Source organism: Gracilinanus agilis, chromosome 1, assembly GCF_016433145.1.
Source record: "Gracilinanus agilis isolate LMUSP501 chromosome 1, AgileGrace, whole genome shotgun sequence".
In the NCBI taxonomy this organism is placed as follows: domain Eukaryota; kingdom Metazoa; phylum Chordata; class Mammalia; order Didelphimorphia; family Didelphidae; genus Gracilinanus; species Gracilinanus agilis.
This window is the reverse complement of record NC_058130.1, coordinates 752,858,931-752,878,792: the sequence shown is the minus strand read 5'-3', so window position 1 is coordinate 752,878,792 and position 19,862 is coordinate 752,858,931. Positions and strand designations below refer to the sequence as shown.

At 42.3% G+C, this 19,862-nt stretch overlaps 1 protein-coding gene across 1 annotated transcript in view; it reads left to right on the top strand.

Annotated features, from left to right (window-relative positions):
• Window positions 1-19,862, top strand: part of CCDC62 (coiled-coil domain containing 62) — a 63,541-nt gene that overhangs the window by 28,838 nt on the left and 14,841 nt on the right. The window contains exons 7-11 of the mRNA XM_044658758.1: window positions 5,682-5,770; window positions 7,302-7,402; window positions 9,592-10,326; window positions 13,816-13,969; window positions 18,717-18,833. Coding sequence (XP_044514693.1) covers window positions 5,682-5,770; window positions 7,302-7,402; window positions 9,592-10,326; window positions 13,816-13,969; window positions 18,717-18,833 — 1,196 coding nt within the window. The remainder of the gene's footprint in view (window positions 1-5,681; window positions 5,771-7,301; window positions 7,403-9,591; window positions 10,327-13,815; window positions 13,970-18,716; window positions 18,834-19,862) is intronic.

Here is a 19,862-nt window from a genome sequence, read left to right as displayed (position 1 = left end):
GATCTTCTTTGATGTGTGACTGATTGGACAAGCTGTGGGTTAGACTTGATGGCCTCTTCAACTGTTCCCAATCTAAGATCCATTGAAATCTAATCTAAGCAGGACAGTTAGGAGGCTTGCTGGATAGAGAGCCAGGCTTGGAGATGCAAGGTCCTGGGTTCAAATTTGGCCTCAGACACTTACCATCTATATGACCCTGGGCAAGTCACTTAACTCCAGGTGCCTAGCCCATACCACTCTTCTTAGAACTCTTACTCAGTATTAATTCTAAGACAGAGGGTAAGAATTTTCTTGTTAAATCTCATTCAAGGCACAATGTGATAAATACAGTACTATGTAGGCACATGGTAGACAAAGAGACTCATTCTATCTTGGCAGTATCAGAGAAGACCAGGGAGGAATTAACATCAACTTGGTTCTTGAAGGGTAGATATCAAGTCAGGAGAGGAATTCTCAAGAAAATACTGCAGCTTAGCTGAAGCAAAGAGCAGGGAAGAAGATTGGAAAGATGGATTGGGTGTCCCATCTTGGAGAGTCTTCCATTCAGGATGAGTTTAGGGGTGTGTGTGTGTGTGTGTGTGTGTGTGTGTGTGTGTGTGTGTGTGTGTAGACAGAGGGGCATTTTCTTGGCAGAACAATACTTTGGCAACAGGATGTGAGATGAATCAGAAGGGGACAGAGTCTAAAGCCAGGAAGACCTATTAGGAGGCTGTAGAAAGTGGAAGAGGGTCTAAACTAGTCCAGTGGGAGTGAAAGTAGAAATTATTCATGTGACCCCCAAGAGAATGAGAGGAACTTTTGAATAGGAGAAAAAACATGGATTCTGGAGCCATTTTATTTGTTAATTACCTGTGTTAAGTTAGGCAAGTCACATCACATCTTTGGTTCTCGGCTTCTTCATCTTTGAAAGGAGATCAGACTAATTGGTCTTTGAGGTCCCTCCTTGCTTTAGAGTTATGGTTCAATGAGATGAATTTGATCCATTCACACAAATTTCTCTGGTCTCCTTTATGACTAGGAACATGTTTTTTTTTAATTTTTATTTTGAATATTTTCCCCTAGTTACATATTTCATGTTCTTTCCCTCTCCCTCAACCCCACCCCCCCCAATCCCCCTTAGCTGACCCACAATTCCACTGGGTTTTACATGTATCATTGATCAAGACCTAATTCCATATTATTGATAGTTGGAGTAGAGTTATCGTTTAGTGTCTACATCCCCAATAATATCCCCATCAGCCCTTATGTTCAAGCAGTTGTTTTTCTTCTGTGTTTCTCCTCCCACAGTTTTTCCTCTGAATGTGGCTAGTTTTCTTTCTTATAAGTGGGAACATGTTTTTGCTGCTTGGTTGGCCATATAGATATATGGTTTGTTGTTTTTGTAGAAGATAACAGTGCCTTTGTGACATTCCAAATAAATAATCCCATAACCTTTTGGGGCTTTATTGTGACTCTTTCCAGATAAAAATTGTTCATGCTTCATAAATGAGAAAAGTGACATGTAGGGGCTTAGAGGAAGACCACAGATATCATTACCTTAGAGTCTTTCAGAAAGTCACATCATGAAAAATATTAATGTTATGTTTTGAATCCTTTTTTTAAAACACTTCAGTCTAAGGATGATTTAGATGTCTGGAACATGCCTGGAATGCTTTAGGCACAATTTCAGTTTTCACTTGAATCACCTCGTCCAAGTCCCCAAGTCTGGGAGGTGGTTTTGCTCACTCAGATATTCCTTCTCTGGCAGGCCCACAGATAGAGGTCACACTTCATCCATGACCTCCCATAAGCTTGCCCCCTAGGGCCCACCAATATGCCAGAGGCCTTCCTCCCCCTCTCTTGGCATTGTGAGTACAGCAAGGAAGTCCCCCTGCTGTCCAGCTTCCCTCCTTTGGGTCACAGGGCGAACCCATATTTTTGTTTTACTATCTAGCTCCTTGGTGACATTTTTGACTCTGGTTCTTCAGGATTCTTCTTTGATTATGTTTTGTGTACTGCCTCTCCAGCGGCCTTTTGGGCAAGACTCCTTTTTGTCTTTGGAGATAGACATTTCCATATCTTGCTGCTATATATAGCAACCCCAGTGGAATGACAATATTAAAAAGCCAGGTCTTTCCTTTCATGGGAAATTTGAGGTCATCAAAGGAGCTGTTGAAGGCAATCAGGTCCTTCTGTTTCTTCTGTTCGACTCTGAACTGAGCTTGCTTTCTGTACTCTCTATCCCAGATATACTGAGGAGAAAGTTCTAGAAAGGCAAAGGGAAAGGGGCCAGCATTTGTTAAGCACCTACTATGTGCCAGACACTGTGCCGACTGCTTTAGAGATATTCAATTTTCACTATAACCATGGGAAGTAAATGCCATTATTATCCCCATTTTATAGATGAGGACACCAAGGCAGAAAGGTAAAGTGATTTGGCAAGGGTCACACAGCTAGGAAGTATCTTGAGACTGGATTTGTACTTGGGGTCCTTCTGACTCCAAGCTCAGAGTTCTGACTTTTGCACTATCAGCTTCTTCTAGAGCAGAGTTTCTTCACCTAGAAGCCATAACCTTTTGTATTCTTATCTACTTGATTTCTTTGCAAACCTATGTATTTTATTTAATGCATTTAAAAGCATTATTTTGAGGAGCACATAAGTTTCATTCAACTGTTAAAGTGGTCCATGACACAAAAAATGGTTAACTCCTACCCCCCCCCCCCCCGGTTCTGTATGAGTGTACATATACAAAAAAACAAATGCATGTTGAAATTTAGAAAATAGGTATTTCTCATCTGCTTGGATGGACAGGCCAAACTCCTCTGAGTGATTATAGATCTCCTCCAAAAAATGTGGCTTCTTAGGGCCCAATGTTATCCACACATAACGGTATCTGGAGGACAGTACCATCCATGTCCTGTATTCTGAGCTGGATTTCCTCCATATCAGCAGCAAATCCCTTTGGCAAGCATGCATCTTCTTGTCTTAGACCTTGCCTGATGGTTATTATTAGTGGGTCCTGACACAGCTCTGTCTTCCATGATCTTCCTGAATGTAAATGAGTTTAAAAGGCACTTTTCTTTGGATTCAAATACTTTTTCAGCATCAGCAGACAATAAGCAAGTAGAATCTTCTATTCTCTACATCTTTTAGTTAATTGTGAAATGCTAAAGATGTAATCCATTCCTGAATGTCCCTTGTTCTCTCCTAATGATCTCATCTCTTCCTGTAGGAAGGAGCTCAGGTGCCATACTCTGCCCGAGGCTTTTCCTGATCTCCCTAACAGCTGCCTTCCTTCCCTAACTATCGTGTGTGTGTGTGTGTGTGTGTGTGTGTGTGTGTGTGTGTGTGTGTGTACTGTATATATTTGTGTGCATGTGCTTATGCTGTATATATTTCTCTATGTACATGTTCCTTGAATTGGATATAAGCTTGTCATGTCGGGATTATTTCATTCTTTGTTCTCATCCTCAGCTCCTAGCACAGTGTCCAGCACATTGTAGCTGCCTAAGAAATATTTGCTGGGGAAGCCAGGAGCCTCAGTGGATAGAGCGCCAAACCTAGAGACAGGAAGTCCGGGGTTCAAATGTGGCCTCAGAAACTTCGTAACTGTGTGATCCTGGACAAGTCACTTAATCCCAGTTGCCTCCATCTTATTGCTCTTCTGCCTTGGAACCAATACATAGTATTGATTCTAAGACAGAAGGCATGAATTTAAAAATAACTAACAACTTGCTGGGACAGCTAGGTGGTGAGCCAGGTCTAGCAACAGGAGGTCCTGGATTCAGAATTGATCCCAAACACTTCCTAACTGTGTGACCCTGAACAAGTCACTTAACCCCTTTTGCCTTGTAATCTGTAGCATTGATTGTCTGAAGGTAAAGGTTTATGAAAGAAAGATTTGCTGATTGTTGATTGACTGAACGTACTTTTGATCTGTGTATATGATTCTCATTACAGTATCCAGAGAGTTGGGTTTGTAGGTCAGTGCTATTGATGTCCTTTTGTTCAACTTCTAGTTTGTTTTGTGTTAACAAGGTCTGATCTTTTCCCCATTCCTTTGTCCCTCCAGGCCTTTCTAGTTGTGTGACCTCCAGTCCAGATCTCAGAGCTCATCTACATACCCTTGTTCCAATCTAGCTATCTCTCCTTTTTTTGTTGTTCTCCTTAGAGACTGTAATGAAGAAAACACTTCATTACAAGATTTTTTGGCAAATCTGTTCCATTTTTATTTTGTTTGTAGCCCTCCTTCATTTTCATCTCCTGGTTTTCATTTCTAACAAGAATATCAAGACTTATGTGATTTAGTGACTCCAGCAATACGTCCACATTTGTCAGTGGAGAAGGTTCTCACCAATGATCAAGCTGATATTTATGGATTGTCTAAAAAGTGTGTGATTCTTAGCTCCCTCTGCTCCTTTTTCTGATGCTTTCCCATGGTCACTGCATAAGCAGAAGGGACTTCCCAGGCCACAGGGCCATGTTTTGTTTTTCTTGGTTTTGTGGGTTGTGTGGCCAAAGGTCAATCACTAGGTGGCTAGTATCCTAGGAACAAGCCTCTCTGTGAGTAGTGAGTTAAGCAGGTCCTCAGAAAACAGGCCTGGTCTGATGCCGGGCTCAGGCCAGAGTCCTTTCTAGCCTGGTAGTTCTCGGTTTGCTGGCCCAGCCTTTCAGACCTCAAGGATCATTTCCATACCAGCAGAAGGCATCAAAGTAGTATCAGATGGATAGAGAAACTTATTTAACATTTTAAAAATTGGACAATTCTTTGAAGTAGATTATTTATTAGAAAGGGATTGATTTGTCAAAATATATTATTAAAAAATTTAAAGCCAAACATGTCAATAATCCATTAGTTTAATAATGTTGACAAATGAATAATTAGCAACTCAAGAAAAACCACTACTACTCAAATATGTGTTGAATTGGCATTCCCATATTTTAGGATTGTTCTCTCCTTAAGATAATACTGAATTCTTGGGATGATTTGTTAGACTCCTTCCACTGAAAAGATTCTCATTTGCAAAATTCTGAAACATGTTACTAATTCCTGTGACTCCCCATGGCCTGGTTTTAGAAAAAGGGCAGTCATTCACATTTTAACCCAATGTTAGGTATAAAAGATTTACTATGAAGGAATAAAGAAGATGAAAACTGTAGCAGAATGTAGCATCACGACGTGGGTCAAAAAGTTCAGATCTTAATGACCTGCATCCATGGTGAAAAAGAAATGTCATCCAGAAATCCTGGTCCTCAATATTCTCTTGGGATTTTAGCAAAGACACAACAGAGGGGCAGCTGGGTGGCTTGGTGGATTAAGAGCCAGGCCTCAAGATGGAAGATCCTAGGTCAAAGCTGGCCTCAGACACTTCCTAACTGTGTGACCCTGGGTAAATCACTTAATCCCAGTTGCCTCAGCCTTACTGTTCTTCTGCCTTGGAACAAATACACAATATTGATTCTAAGACAGAAGGTAAGGGGGAAAAAAGACATAAGACTTTTGTGTAATCCCAGCAGAACAAATAGCTCGTGTTATTTTTAAGCCATTCAAGAATAAAAAGGAGCACCCCTGTGAAGTTAGCAGGCTGATTTTCAGAAATGAGGAACCTTGATTGGATTTGAGAATTGAACTTCTGGAAATGAGAAGATTTTGTTTTTATGGCTGGCAAAAAATATTTTAATCCTATTTGTTTTTAAACAGTCGAGAGAGAAAAGAGGAAAGAACAATTACTTGATATCGCAAAATCAAAGCAAGAACGAACTGATACTGAACTACATAATCTGAGACAGGTATGGATCTAATTATGATTCGTGCTTTAGTTTTGTCAGTCATTAGATGTATGTGTCTCTATATTCTCCTTGGACATTTTTACTGGGCTACAATATCCTCAGAGTGGAAGTTATGCATTCCCTCCAGCCAGCCAGATCCTACATAAATTCTTTGTGCAGTGTAGACCCGCATATGCATATTCATAGATATTCCTCCATTTGCCCTTAAATATGCTCACATCTGGACTCTGGGGCCATTATGTTCTACCAAAGTTCTCCCTTTTCCTATATAGCAGCTATTTGGGGCTCAGAGCTGTGGCAGTCAGCCATCTACATCTTCCAGGGACTGGTCATCCCAGTACCCCCCAAATGTTAATAACATTCCATGGTGATCAATCTCAAACTCAGAATCCTCAACCTCTCAGCTCTGCATTCCACAGTCAGCATCACCTTCCTTTTTTTGCTCTAAGAAACCTACTCCCTGTGTACCTACTGCAGAATGGGCTCATAGGATCCACATTTCATGCCCTTATTCTCACTCTTTTTAAATGGTTAACCCTAAGAGGGTAGCCACACATGTCCTTCCACCTTCCCTTTTCAGACCATGCCATTTGTGTTCACTCTTTCTTCTTCTTCTTCTTCTTCTTTTTTTAAACTCTTAACTTCTGTGTATTGGCTCCTAGCTAGAAGAGTGATAAGGGTGGGCAATGGGGGTCAAATGACTTGCCCAGGGTCACACGGTTGGGCAGTGTCTGAGGCCAGATTTGAACCTAGGACCTCCCGTCTCTAGGCCTGACTCTCAATCCACTGAGCTACCCAGCTGCCCCCCTGTTCACTCTTTCAAAAACACTTCTCAGACTCTCTCTCATATGGCACCTGTCAAGTTGGACATTCTTTAGTAACCCAGGCAGTTAATTAAGTGATGATAACAAATAGCTGTGTGACTGTTCCATCTTTCCTGCACAGCCCTCTGCCTTCTCTCAGCATCCCAACTTTCACAGGAACCTTCTTGCCCTCTGATTCTTGTCCACATTCTTCCTCAAGGATCCACCTGACCCATTCCTCCCTCCCCTCCCCAGGAGGCACTGTGCACCGCTTTTACCACAGGGCTGATCCACCTTCTTTTCTGGTCCTGCATGTCTGTTTCTTTTGCACAAACCCTTAGTGGGACCATGCTGCAGCCTGCTCACTCCCACCATCTCTTTGTGTATGGGTGTGCATGTGCATAAATAGATATTTTTGGACCAAAGTCCAGAGATCAGGAAAAATAAGCTTGGACCTGCTCTTCCTCTGATAGCACACTATGGATCAGACTATTTGCCTATACTTGTAGAATGTGCATTACAATCTAGCCCTAGCAGTTTCTCTCCTTGCCCTGTCACACTGAGAAATCTTCATGGTCCCAGAGAAGCGAGGGCTCCTGGCTTTAACTCATTCTTCTAGTCTTTGGGCCTTAGGAAGCTGTGTTAGACGTTTCAAGTGTCAAATTGGAGTGATGTCATTGAATTCTTTAGAGTAAAAAATGTGTTCATCTCTCTATGTCTGTGCATAGGTATATGTCAAGCAGCAAAGTGATCTGCAATTTCTTCATTTTACTGCAGAAAATTGTAGGGATGACTCAAGGACGGATGAATCACGGATTCATGAGACCAGGTACAGAACAGGTGCCTTCTGAGGGCAAAAGAGGGGCTGCCAAGGGGCTTCCGCCAGAATGGGACCAGGGTCATTCTTATGATCATCCTCTCTTTGGGGTATTTTGAGAAGGAGGCGTTTCTTATCCACCAGAAGCCGATTAGTTCAGTTAGTGTATGGAAGAGGGAGATCACCGTATCTCCCATTTGGACAGCCCTTCTCCGTTTTCTCTTGCCATCCTCACAACATCCCTAGGAGGTAGGCTTCTGCCTGCAAGCCAGTGATCATTATCCCCTTTTTACCGAAGAGGAAACAGATGCTTCAGTGACTTGCCCAGTGCCCCTAATGAATGGTGGAGCTGGGCCAAGGCCCCAGGTATACTGACCATACCAGGGCACTTCATACCAGACACCTGCTAAGCTGTTATCCTGCAGCTGATAGCTTCTTACTCCCATATAACATACACTGTGGATCTATTCAGAGTTTAGGGCTCTGGGCTTTGAAGCAAATATGACACAGGAAAGATCGAAGGCAGACGGAGGTGGAGAGGCCAAGAGGCTGGGAGGGAATGCATGGAGAGCATTTTCCTGGGGACATAGACTCTGACAGATGATTTGGAACAAGTGGCTTTTTTAAACAGTAGCACTTCTTATTTTGGTTCAGTGATGTAAGGCCTCATTAGCATTTCCTTTATTTGCAAAAACTTGTACTTTTCCCTGATAGCCAGAATTCTGCTCTGAGACCGCAGCTGAATGTGACAGCCGTGGCATTGATAGCATCGTGCACTCCCGTGAAAGGAGCGAGTGCCATGATTGACCCCCATGGAAATACCTGGGAGCAGATCCAAAGTATACATCCTGCTTAAGAGACCTCAATATAAACTCCACAGTAGCCTGTGAAATATGGGGATAATATCCACTCATTGGCTGCTTGTTTGTTAAGCACCTACTATGTGCCAGGCCCTATACTAATTGCAGTCTCACAGAGTTGGTAACGAATGGAAACGGCTTCTAAACCTTTAAAAAACCTTCCCATATGTCAAGGGTTGTTGTTGATCATCATAATAATATAAGTAAAATATATTTAAATTTGGATTTCTATGGCAGCTGTTTTGCAAGGAAGCCCCATCAAGTGGAGGGAGATGTTCCCAACCCCACACTCCCCTTCACAAGGCAACGCCACCCTCAGGGGTAGTATTGCTGACTGCTGGCTGCAAAGAGGAGGAATGCTGCCAGCCACCAGCCCGGCCCTTACCAGGGCAGACGGGACTGAACTGCATCAGTGTTGGCAGTGGCTGCCTCCTGTCCTTGTGTCCCATGGCTGCTCTGCGTCCAAGACCATTGATCCCAGGCTACTTCCTTCACACCGTATGAGTGGGAGGGAGAAGCAACCCTGTTTCTGGTGTTTCTGAGCCCCAAGCTCAGCCATTCTTCTTCATGCCCAGCTTCTACCCTGAAAGAACTCATGGGGCAGTGTTAGGCTGGTGATGGGTTTTACTGCAACATGGAAAGCTCCTTGCCCTAGTCTAGGGATCAGAGCATCTAGAGCTGAGTCCTGGCACTGCTTCCCAGCTGAGGGATCCTGAGCAAGACCGTCGTCCTCTCTTAACCTCTGTTTACTCCTCCTTACTTACATCACCTCCTGAAAGGGCCCTGGTCCAGAGCCAGTGAACTGGTGCCCAGGGAGTTTTTGGGAACTTACAAGTTGCTCCCTCATTGGGAGATGCCACCATTTGGGAGCTAGTTACATTTGCCAAGGAGTATGAAACATATACGTCAAATGTGGTCCTTGCCCAAGAGAAACTCCTGGTGGCACTGGGAAGATCAGTTGTGCCACACAAACAGATAGCTGGTTGTATGCACAAAACTCATTAATGAGCCCCTAGATCTTCTAGTATGGGCAGTCAGAGGATAATCAGAGAAGGAAGGGACTCCTTATATTATCCAAGTAAACACAGTGGAATTTGGGTGAGGCAAAGGACAGCCTAGACTGGGATTTAAGTGGGGGGTTGGGGATGGCCCCGGGAGCCTCTGGGGCTTGAGCAGGGCCTGGAAAGATGCTCATCTTATCAGCATGGGTTGGATATGTGCCCTTCAGACAAAAATTACCTGAAATATTGGTCTGTATCAATGTGGTTTATATGAAATGAGTAGAATATGTAATGGTGTTAAATACAGCTCATAAGCTTCCTTCTTTGTAATGTCTTATAGCAGAGAAATAAGTATAACAGATCTTGAAAGTAACAACCCCAAAGTCATCATTAAGAGAGAGGGAAATCCGAAGATGTATGTGAGGGATCATGAGTTTGAGGCCTCCCAAGTTCAACATTATAGGCCAGAAAAGAGCGGTTACGAGTCATGCAAAGAAGAAAGGAGAGTTCATTATCCTTTGTATGGGGAAGAAAATTGTCCTGGCGCTCCAGCCATTTTTCCAAAAGATTCACTAGAAAGGCAAAGGCCCCTGCTCACAAAGGAGAAAGTACAGTTTACTTCCACAAACCCAGCTGAGTCCAAAAGGAGAAATACAATGTGCAGAAACAGTATAAAGTCGGCCAAGAGCAGCGAGAGCGAGATTCTGAGCCGAGAGCACCACCACCACTTTGTGCCCGACCACAAGCATTGCGATTTAAACATCTACGTGACCCCAGGCTTGGCGAGATCAAAGCAGGTGGACAGACTGGAAATGGAGTGTCACGAGCAGGTGGAGATGACAGAAACCTCCTGTTCTCAATACAATGAGGGCTCTTTGAGTGATTCAGACATTTGTGACTCGAAATGCTGCCACCCCAGTAACTTCGTCATTGAAACCTCAGCTCGAGGCTCTGTCTCTGACTTGGAGTGGATGAGGATTTTCAAGCCTTCTAAAGTAGAGAGAACTGTTCGACCCAAGACTGTTTGCACATGTGCAAGGAGTGTCTGTGGAATAAAGTATCACACCTTCAAAAGGTGAGTTCTATGTCCCCTGGGGAAATGCCCAGCATAAACACCACCGTGATATTTAGAAATCCCTTTGGAGGCCTCTGTTTGCCATTTGTGGTTATATTATTCATGTCTGATATAGAGAAAGCAGAATTAAAAACAACAACAACAACAAAAGACCTTTGACATAGTCTTCATTTATTCAGAAAACATTTATTTAGTGCCTTCTGTGTGCATGCTCCTTTTAGCTCTAGGGATGCAGAGAGAAAACAATACAATTTCTGCTTTTAAGTGAGTCAGTCAGTCAATTGGCAAAGTCAATTAATCACTACCTGTGTTATACAAGGCAAGGTAAAGAACAGTCCCTGCCCTCAAGTAGTTTGCCTTCTAATGGAGGAGAAAGCATGCAGATGACCATGCCATACAAGATAATAGTATGAATGAAAGCAAGGCCCGAGAGGCCAGATCTAGCCCCTCACTTTACAGATCTGGAGACTGAGGCACAGAAGCCACTGTCCATGGTTACATAGCTAGTGTCTGAGGTGGGATTTGAATCCAGATTCTCCTCACCTCCAGGAAGGTCCGACCTTCCATCTGCTATAACATAGCCACCTCCATGAGGTTGATGGGAATGGACCCTGGAGAAAGGAAATGGATTAAGAGAACCAATGAGAATAGTTTAAAATATTTAGAATAGAGTTAGATTCTTTTTTAAACTCTCAAATGGGGCAAGCTTGGTAAATTAAAAATAAATGTCCAGATTTAGATCTTAGAGTCCCATTCAAGATTTGAATAGAGGCAACTGGGTAACTCAGTGGTTAAAGATTCAGACCTGGAGTCAGAAGGTCTTGGGTTCAAATCCGGATTCAGATACTTCCTGGTTATGTGATTCTGGGCAAGTCACTTAATCCCAATTGCCTAGTAGCCTTTACTACTCTTCTGCCTTGGAATTGATACTTGGTATTGATCTTAAGATGTGAGATAAGGGTTTTTAAAAAAAAAAATGTATGCCAGCAGAATATTTAGTACTTGTAGGAAAGAGGACCTGGGTTCAAATCCCAGTTCTGCCACTTGAGGAAATTGCATTTTATTGGTGGAATGTGGAAGAGGGGAATGTGAAATGTACACAGATAAATAATAGTGGATAGGAAGTGATGGGTGGGAGAGAGAGAGAAATCCAAATAAAATGCCAGAAGAAGATTGGAAGAAGGAAAATTCATCTGGGAGTTAAGTGCCAAAGAAGGTTCCATGGAGGAGGTGGCACATAGCTTAGCAGTGAAGGTAAATAAAAATTCTGAAAGGTAGAGCTAGATCAATGACTGAAACTTAATGTGTATTGAGGAGAGGGCTATCATGGGAAAGATGAAACCCAGGCTTATAAGGAGAGGCAGTGGAGGAGGCACAAAAGCATGAGTGTGCTTAGAGGGGAGATTGGAAGTTGGGAACAGTTTAGTTTAGTGTGATTGTGAAACTGAATATTTGACTACCCTGTGAATGGCTGAGTTGAGCCATTGAGGAGATTGAACAAAGGTGAGGACAAAGGATGGACTTGAATATTGCTGTCACCCAAGATGAGGATAGGGAGGGGGGTCGGAGAAAGGCAGACTGGAAACCATGTCTTGAATTTATGGAGAAAGGAGGAAGAGTGACCTGGAGGGAGATGGCAGCCCAACAGGCCTAGAGGCAGATGCAGTGAACTTCATAGTCTGCCAGTGAGGAGCAAAGGGAAACACTGGGGAAGAGGACAAGGAAGGGTCTTTAGGAGAAAGTCAGATTTCAGGTACCTTAATGAAGCAATCCTGGAGTACTTTAGAACAGTGTGGAGTGAATCAGGAGGACAGGGGTTCAAATATGGCCTCAGATACTTTCTAGTCTTGTGTCCCTGGGCAAATCACTTAACCCATTGCCTAACTCTTGCCACTATTCTTAGAATTCTTAGAATATACTAAGATAGAAGGTAAGAGCTTTAAAAACAAAGCAAACAAAAAAAAAACCACCCTGCAGGAAACCAAGGTCTCCATCAACTCCACACTGTTTAATTCAACTTTCTACTTATTCCATGAGTCTTTTCCTAGGGTGACTTGGGTTTTTTTTTTTAAATTATTCTAAATGTTTTCTGGATACTTTTTTTTAAACCCTCACCTTCCGTCTTGGAGTCAACACTGTGTATTGGCTCCAAGGCAGAAGAGTGGTAAGGGCTAGGCAACAGGGGTGAAGTGACTTGCCCAGGGTCACACAGCTGGGAAGTGTCTGAGGCCAGATTTGAACCTAGGACCTCCCATTTTTAGGTTTAGCTCTCAATCCACTGAGCCAACCAGTTGCCCCCAAGGATACTTTTGCTTTTATTTATATTACTGCCACTTCCCTGTGATTTTACTCACACCCTCTTCTCAGTCTTCCCTTGGTAGTTAAGACAAACAAGACATAAAATTTTATCTGTACCTGAAAATATATGCCTCATTCTGCACCTGTTGTCTACCACCTTTCTGCAGAGAGACACACACATACACACACACGCACACATGGCATGCTTTACCAGCAAATCCTCCATGCTCACTGTTGATCACAGCAAGGCTTAAAGTTCTGAAATCTCTTCACCATTGTTTTCCTTCACATTATTGTGTTCATTATGTCAGCAATTGTTATTCTTGTGATCTTTGTAGCCATCATTCCCTTGGTTCTGGATACTTTATTCTGTATCAGTTCAGGTTAGAATTCCCAAGTTTTTCCTAGTTCTTCAGATTCATCATTTCTTACAGCCTCTCCCTGGGGCTTAGACTGTCACAAGTGGGTTTACAGTGCTTACTCATTGCTGTCCTCATGGGTGCTGTTTGTGTCCTCATGCAAATCACTGGCCCTTCTTGAGCCTCATCTGATTCCATGAGTCCCTGATTGTCAGCAGCAGGCACTTTCCCATCAGCCAAAAAGTCTCTTCCATCCCTATAGGAGACTAGAGGGCCTATGCCATAGCTTACAACCTGTAGCTTTCCTCACTCCCTTAGTGAAAGGATTGGGGAAAGGAATCCAAAACACCAAGTGGACATTTAAAATAAAACTTTTTAAAGCTTTGATTCTCTATTCTTCCCCCCAGAGAAAACTAAAACTCCCAGCAACACCTTCCTACCCCCCTCCCCCAGCTTGTTTCATTACACACAGTAGGATTCATAAAATGTTTATGGAATTTCATGACTGTTTTAACTCATTTATTTCTCCTGATTTGCTCTCTTGGATGATCCTGCCTGGGATACTTAATCCTGTTTTGATGTTTGAAAGACTCCTAATGGTATAAAGAGGGTGTAAGCATGTTCTGGGAAGGCAGCTGGATTCTTAACTTGTGAAAGGATTTCTATAATACTGATCAGTCATACTAGGTTTTCATCTGAGCTCCTCTCAAATTGTTTTGTTTATTTTTCAGCCAACCCTGGTACCCTCTCCCGGGTAGGTACTCTTACTGGCAAGTCTGGTGATGATGGCAACAATAATGTTAACGTGAGCTTTTCTTTATTTTATCGACAGCCCACCAATCGCCTTCTGGCATTCGCACCGCATGGGCTCCTCCAAGTGCCAACCAAAGCCCACCGATGAGAGGCTCGCAGATTTCTCTTCAGATAAAAGGCATTCAATTGGATTTTTGTCAAGCAGCAGAGGCCCAGATGCTATCCACCATCAAGTTAGTATTAGGCTGGGGATGACATGAGGACTTAGACATGATCAGGAATTCCAGGGGGTTCTCTTAACCTTTCTGCACTGTGATGGTTTCCATATTCCATTTTTAGGCCACTGAGATTAGTTTTATTTTAGGAATTTAAGACTCTTTGAAAATTTATTTATTCATTTATTTATTTGTTTGTTTATTCATTTATTTATTTATTTGTTTGTTTGTTTGTTTTTAAACCCTTGCCTTCTATTTTAGAATTAATGCTGTGTATTAGTTCCAAGGCAGAAGCTTGGTAAGGGCTAGGCAATGGAGGTTAGTTAAGAGACTTGCCCAGGGTCACACAGCTAGGAAGTGTCTGAGGCCAGATTGGAACCCAGGACCTCCCATCTCTGAACCTGGCTCTCCATCCACTGAGTCACCCAGCTGCCCCCAAAATGGTCTTTAAGAGTTAAAAAACATTACAGTCTAAACAATTTTCCCAGATCAGATTCCCCAGAGAAAGTTCTCAGTGAACCTGTGTGTTCTCAATTGTGAGCATGCTAGTTACGGCGGATTTTGTCTCAATCTCTAAAATTGATGGTGATGAGCATTCTTTATGACTCTGTTTTTATAAAAATAAATGTCACGGGCATTCCTTATTATGCTTCCTTTTTTAGACCTCTTATCAAGGAGAATAAAATTCATACCTGAGAGCAAACATTCCATCTCCTTACATTAGTCCCCTGCAACATGCATTGACTTCTGTGCCTTGCAGAGTGATGACAAGACAGAGGACATTGCTTTGTAGAAAAGTACAAACCAAGAACACTGGAATTGGAGTTACGAGACCTGGGGTCAGATGTCATTTTTGCTGCTTATTACTTGTGTGACATTGGGCAAGTCACATCCCCTTTGGGGCCTCACTGCCCTCATTTATGGTCAGCTAGAGGGTACAGTGGCTAGAATGCCGGGCCTGGAGCCAGGACGTCTCACCTTCCTGAATTCAAATCTGACCTTCAACAGTTTCTAGCTGTGTGACTCTGGGCAAGTCACTTTACCTTGTTTACCTCAGTTTCTTCATCTGTCAAATGAACTGGAGAAGGAAATGGCAAACCACTCCAGTATCTTTGCCAAGAAAACCCCAAAATGGGGTCAGGAAGAGTCAGACATGACTGAAATGACTCAATGGCAAACCCTCATTTAGAAAATGAATAAAACTTTTTTTTTATAATTAGGAAACTAATCAAGCCCACTCAGAAGCCTAAACATTCTAATCTAGAAAGAACAAAAAGAAGAATGGATATAGGAATTGCAAATGGCAGAGATTGGGCTTGTAATTTCATTGGTAAAAGAACTTCTTCCACCAATGTGGATTGATACCTTTTCTGAGACTGGTGCTTCTGGAAAATTGCCTAGGGGGCAGCTGGGTAGCTCAGTGGATGGAGAGCCAGGCCTAGAGATGGGAGGTCCTGGGTTCAAATCTGGCCTCAGACACTTCCCACCTGTGTGACCCTGGGCAAGTCACTTGACCCCCATTGCCTACCCTTACCACCCTTCTGCCTTGGAGCCAATACACAGTATTGACTCCAAGATGGAAGGTGAGGGTCTAAAAAAAAAAATTGCCTAAAACACTTGAGAAAAGGAAGTGACTTGCTCAAGGTCATGCAGCCAGGCCATGCCCTGACTTGAAGGCTAGTTCTCTCTCCACTAGGCCATGATGAAACTGTGACCTTCTGTTAAGCACAGTTTGATTTTTTTAATCTAGATTTAACAAGAGAGCAACAGAGTTGCCTTCTTTGAGTCCTATTCTGATATTCTACATTTTCTTGTTTACATTTTCTCTTGTATCAGAGCTTGCTCCTCTCATTTCCCATCAACTCAACTTCCCTCCACCCCTAAACAGCACCCTTCTTTGAAACAAATAAGAGGCTGGGATTTCCCAGGGCCCTTCCAGCTCTAAGCTCTATTGCCCTGGGATACGTTTTAAGCAAGAGTATATACTTTTAAATTGAAATTTAAATTAAGAACAGGAAATATAAAATTCTGTTTGACAAATGTTGCCTACTTGCCAGGGGCTCACAAGGAAAGCACTTTACAGAGTGTAAGGGGCAGTAGAGTGAGTGCTGATTACTCTGGACTAGGAATAATAAATGTGACAAATACATTTCCTCCACAAACCCTTACATTCAATATTTTAATGAGTTCAGAGAGACCAGGAAGAATGGGGGAAAGACAGATAAAAAGGAAGAGGTTCGAACACACGCGCGTGCACACACACACACACACACACACAGAGCTTTCTGTGGCTTTTCCTCATTTCTGGCCTTCCAGCCTATTTCTACTGAAAGTTTTTAACCTGGCAGCTCTAGGAATTAATGAGGACGTCAGCTCTCAGGATCCAACACAAAGACCAGATGTGTCTTACTAGAATGACACCAGGAAATCAGAGTCACTCTCTCGCATGCCTCTTCTTTAAATACTCGGTAAAACCTTTCTTCAGCCTCTCCAGGCTTGTCTAAGAGCAGAGGGAGCCTTTACGGGAATCTATTCCTAATCTTTTCACAAAAACTTTGGCCAATCAGCCAATCGGCCAGTCTAAACTGGCACACCTCAGAGACTGCGGCTTTGGTTCCAGACTACTGCAAGAAAGTGAATTTCACAATAAAGCGAGTCACACGAATGTTTTGGCTCCCAGAGCATATAAATGTTATGTTTACACCAAGTGTTCAATAATATTATATCTAAAAAAAACTGTACATACATAAATACCTTATTTAAACAATGCTTTATTGGGGACAGTAGGTGGCTCAGTAGAAAGAGGGCCACGCCTGGACATGGGAGGTCCTGAATTCAAATGTGACTTCAGACACCTGCCAGCTCTGTAACCTTAGGCAAGTCACTTAACCCCTGGTAGTTAGCTCTTATACCAATACCTGTTATTGATTCTAAGATGGAAGGTAAGGAGTCAAGCTTTATTGCTTAAGAAAAAAACCCGCCAACCATCATCTGAGCCTTCAGCAAGTCATCATCTTCGCTAATAGAGGGTCTTGTTGCTGGCTGCTTGGCTGATCAGGGTGGTTGCTGAAGACTGACATGTGGCTATGGCAGTTTATTAAAGTAAGATAACAGTGAAGTTTGCTGTATCAATTGATTCTTCATTTCATGAAAGATTTCTCTGTAGCAAGTGATGCTGTTTGATAGCATTTTACCTACAGTAGAATTTTTTTCAAAATTGGAGTCAAACCTTTCAAACTCTTGCTGCTGCTTTATCAACTAAGTTTGTATAATATTCTTCAATAGTATTGTGTTTTAGAGAATAGGGAGACCCAAGGAAAAGGAGAGAGGAAAAGGGCTAGTTAGTAGTAGTCAGGAGACACTTTTTTATCGATTAAGTTTGCCATCTTATATGGGCACACTTCGTGTTGCCCCAAAACAATGACAACAGTAACATCAAAGATTGATGGTCATAAATCTGGCCTCAGACACTTCCTAGCTGTGTGACCCTGGGCAAGTCACTTGACCCTATTGCCTAGCCCTTACCACTCTTCTGCCTTGGAGCCAATACACAGTATTGACTCCAAGATGGAAGGTGAGGGTTTAAAAAAAAAAAGAAAAAAAAAAGATTGATGGTCATGGATTCCCATAATAGATATAATAATAATAATAATAATGAAAAAGCTTGAAATATTGGGAGAATGACCAAAATGTGACACAGAGAGGCGATGTGAGCACATACTATTGGGAAAATGGGGACAAAAGATTTGCTTGATGCTGGGTTGCCACAACCCTTGTAAAAAACCAAATTATCTGCAAAATGCAATAAAATGAAGTATACCTATATCTCTTTCATGGATTAGGATAGAATTAAGATAAATTGACAAGGACAGATTGACCTCAGGGATGGTCAAATGCCACATCTAAAGAGCATTTTCTCATTGGAATCTTATTTTAATAAACTGCCACAGCCACGTCAGCCTTCAGCAACCCTGGAAAACAAAGTGAATCAATAGCCCTGAAGAATAGCTGAACCTGGAGTGTATGAGTAGGCTTTTTCAGCTATGAACCTCCCTGGGGAAAGATGGGATTCCAATTCTCCTTTCAGGTCTCAAAGCCCTTTTTCCTTGGACTCTTCCTCCTTTTTCTGTGACTGCTACCATGCTGGCACCTGATCCTGTGTGATATCACGTGTATATTGATGGTCTCTTGAGGAAGTGCTTTAAAGAAAGACTATGTGCTCTAAGGACACTTCAGAAGAGTTGGGATGGCTTCATTTCACGGTGAAAATTCAGGCCAGGAAGGAGTCAGTTAAAGTGGACAAGTTGTTAGCTCCAGGAGAGGGGAGGGAGAGAACATGAATCGTAACCTTGGAAAAATATTTTAAAATAAATAAAATTTTTAAAAATAAAATAAAACAAAATGGACAAGCTAGCATGTGCAATCACCATTTCCAGTGTTTCCTACTACTGGTACCAAAGGAAAGTAGCAGGTTGAAGTAACCTAACATGCTAATTAGGGACTGAAGAATTGGCAGAAAATGCTGAGGAATTTCATGCATAGATGTTACTAATTAATTGGCACTAGTTGTGCCTTTGGTGACGGAAAACTATTATAATTGGACAGGCCTTAAAGAGATCCAAGGGACTTGCTTATAACCTTTGTTGGTGTGGTGAGTAGGTCAAAGAATTGTTCATTGGTAGCTCTCATTTTCACCCCCAAATTACATTTTCACATGTTTTTTTTTTTAATTTCATTGGCTTTTTAAAATTATTATGTCTTCCAGGATGAATGTTCTCCCACAAGTAAGCTTCAGCGCTTGCTGGCAGAATCTCGAGAGATGGTTACTAATCTGGAACTCAACACTCTGCTCCCTGTTAGCGCTAGTAATACCAACAATAGCGTATGTTCATTTTCTCTCATCTAAGTTTATACCCTATGAGTGCCATACCTCATATAAGGGTAGAGAATCTCTGGGGAGCTACGAAAGGTTTCTCTGATGAGCCCACAGAGTTTGAGGAGCGATGTATTGCCCAAAAAGGCAAAATAGGCAAGATGATCCTGCTTTCATACTGAATGGGATATGTGGGGGAAAAGGCTTAGTAAAATGGGACTTTTTCCCCCAAATTACCCTTTAATGAAATCTCCTGAGACAGCACATTCTACTTTTGGATAAATCACCTTTTTAGGAAGTTTCTTCTTAAATTGCCCCTGTCCATCTCCTCACACCTTCCCCCATTGTTCCTGGTTCTGCCCTGCGGGGCCAAGCAGAATTAATAATCCCTTTTCCATATGACTGTCCATCAGATATTGGAAGAGCAGCGCCCTGGATTCCGGGGTTGCTGCTCTCCCATTCCTTCATAAAGTTCTCATATGGTGACATCTCCAGTCCCCTAGCTATCCTGCTCACTCCTCAGCTTATCGAATTCTTATCCAATACTGGGCAGAGGTGATCAAGGACCAGTGCCATCCTTTTCCACCATGCCTCTTTTGGCGTCATGTCTTTGATTCCTGCTGAGATGGAAAATCACTAACTTTCTCCCTGCCTCTGATTCTTTTTTATGTAGTTGTTTCCTAGTCAATGTCCCTGTGAAGTTTATTTCTTTTTTAATTTTTTCAGTGTTATTTTTTTAGAATATTTTTCCATGGTTATATGATTCATGTTCTCTCCCTCTCTTCTTCCCTACCTCCTCCCGGAACTGACAATAATACATATATTATTACTTAAAACCTATTTCCATATTATTCATATTTGCAATAATCTTTTAAAACAAAACCCTCCCCAATCATATACCCATATAACCAAGTCATAAATCATTTGTTTTTCTTCTGTGTCTTTTTCTCCCACAGTTCTTTCTTTGTATGTGGATAGCATACTTTCTCATAAGTCCCTTGGGGTTGTCCTGTGTCATTGCATTGCTATTAGTAGCAG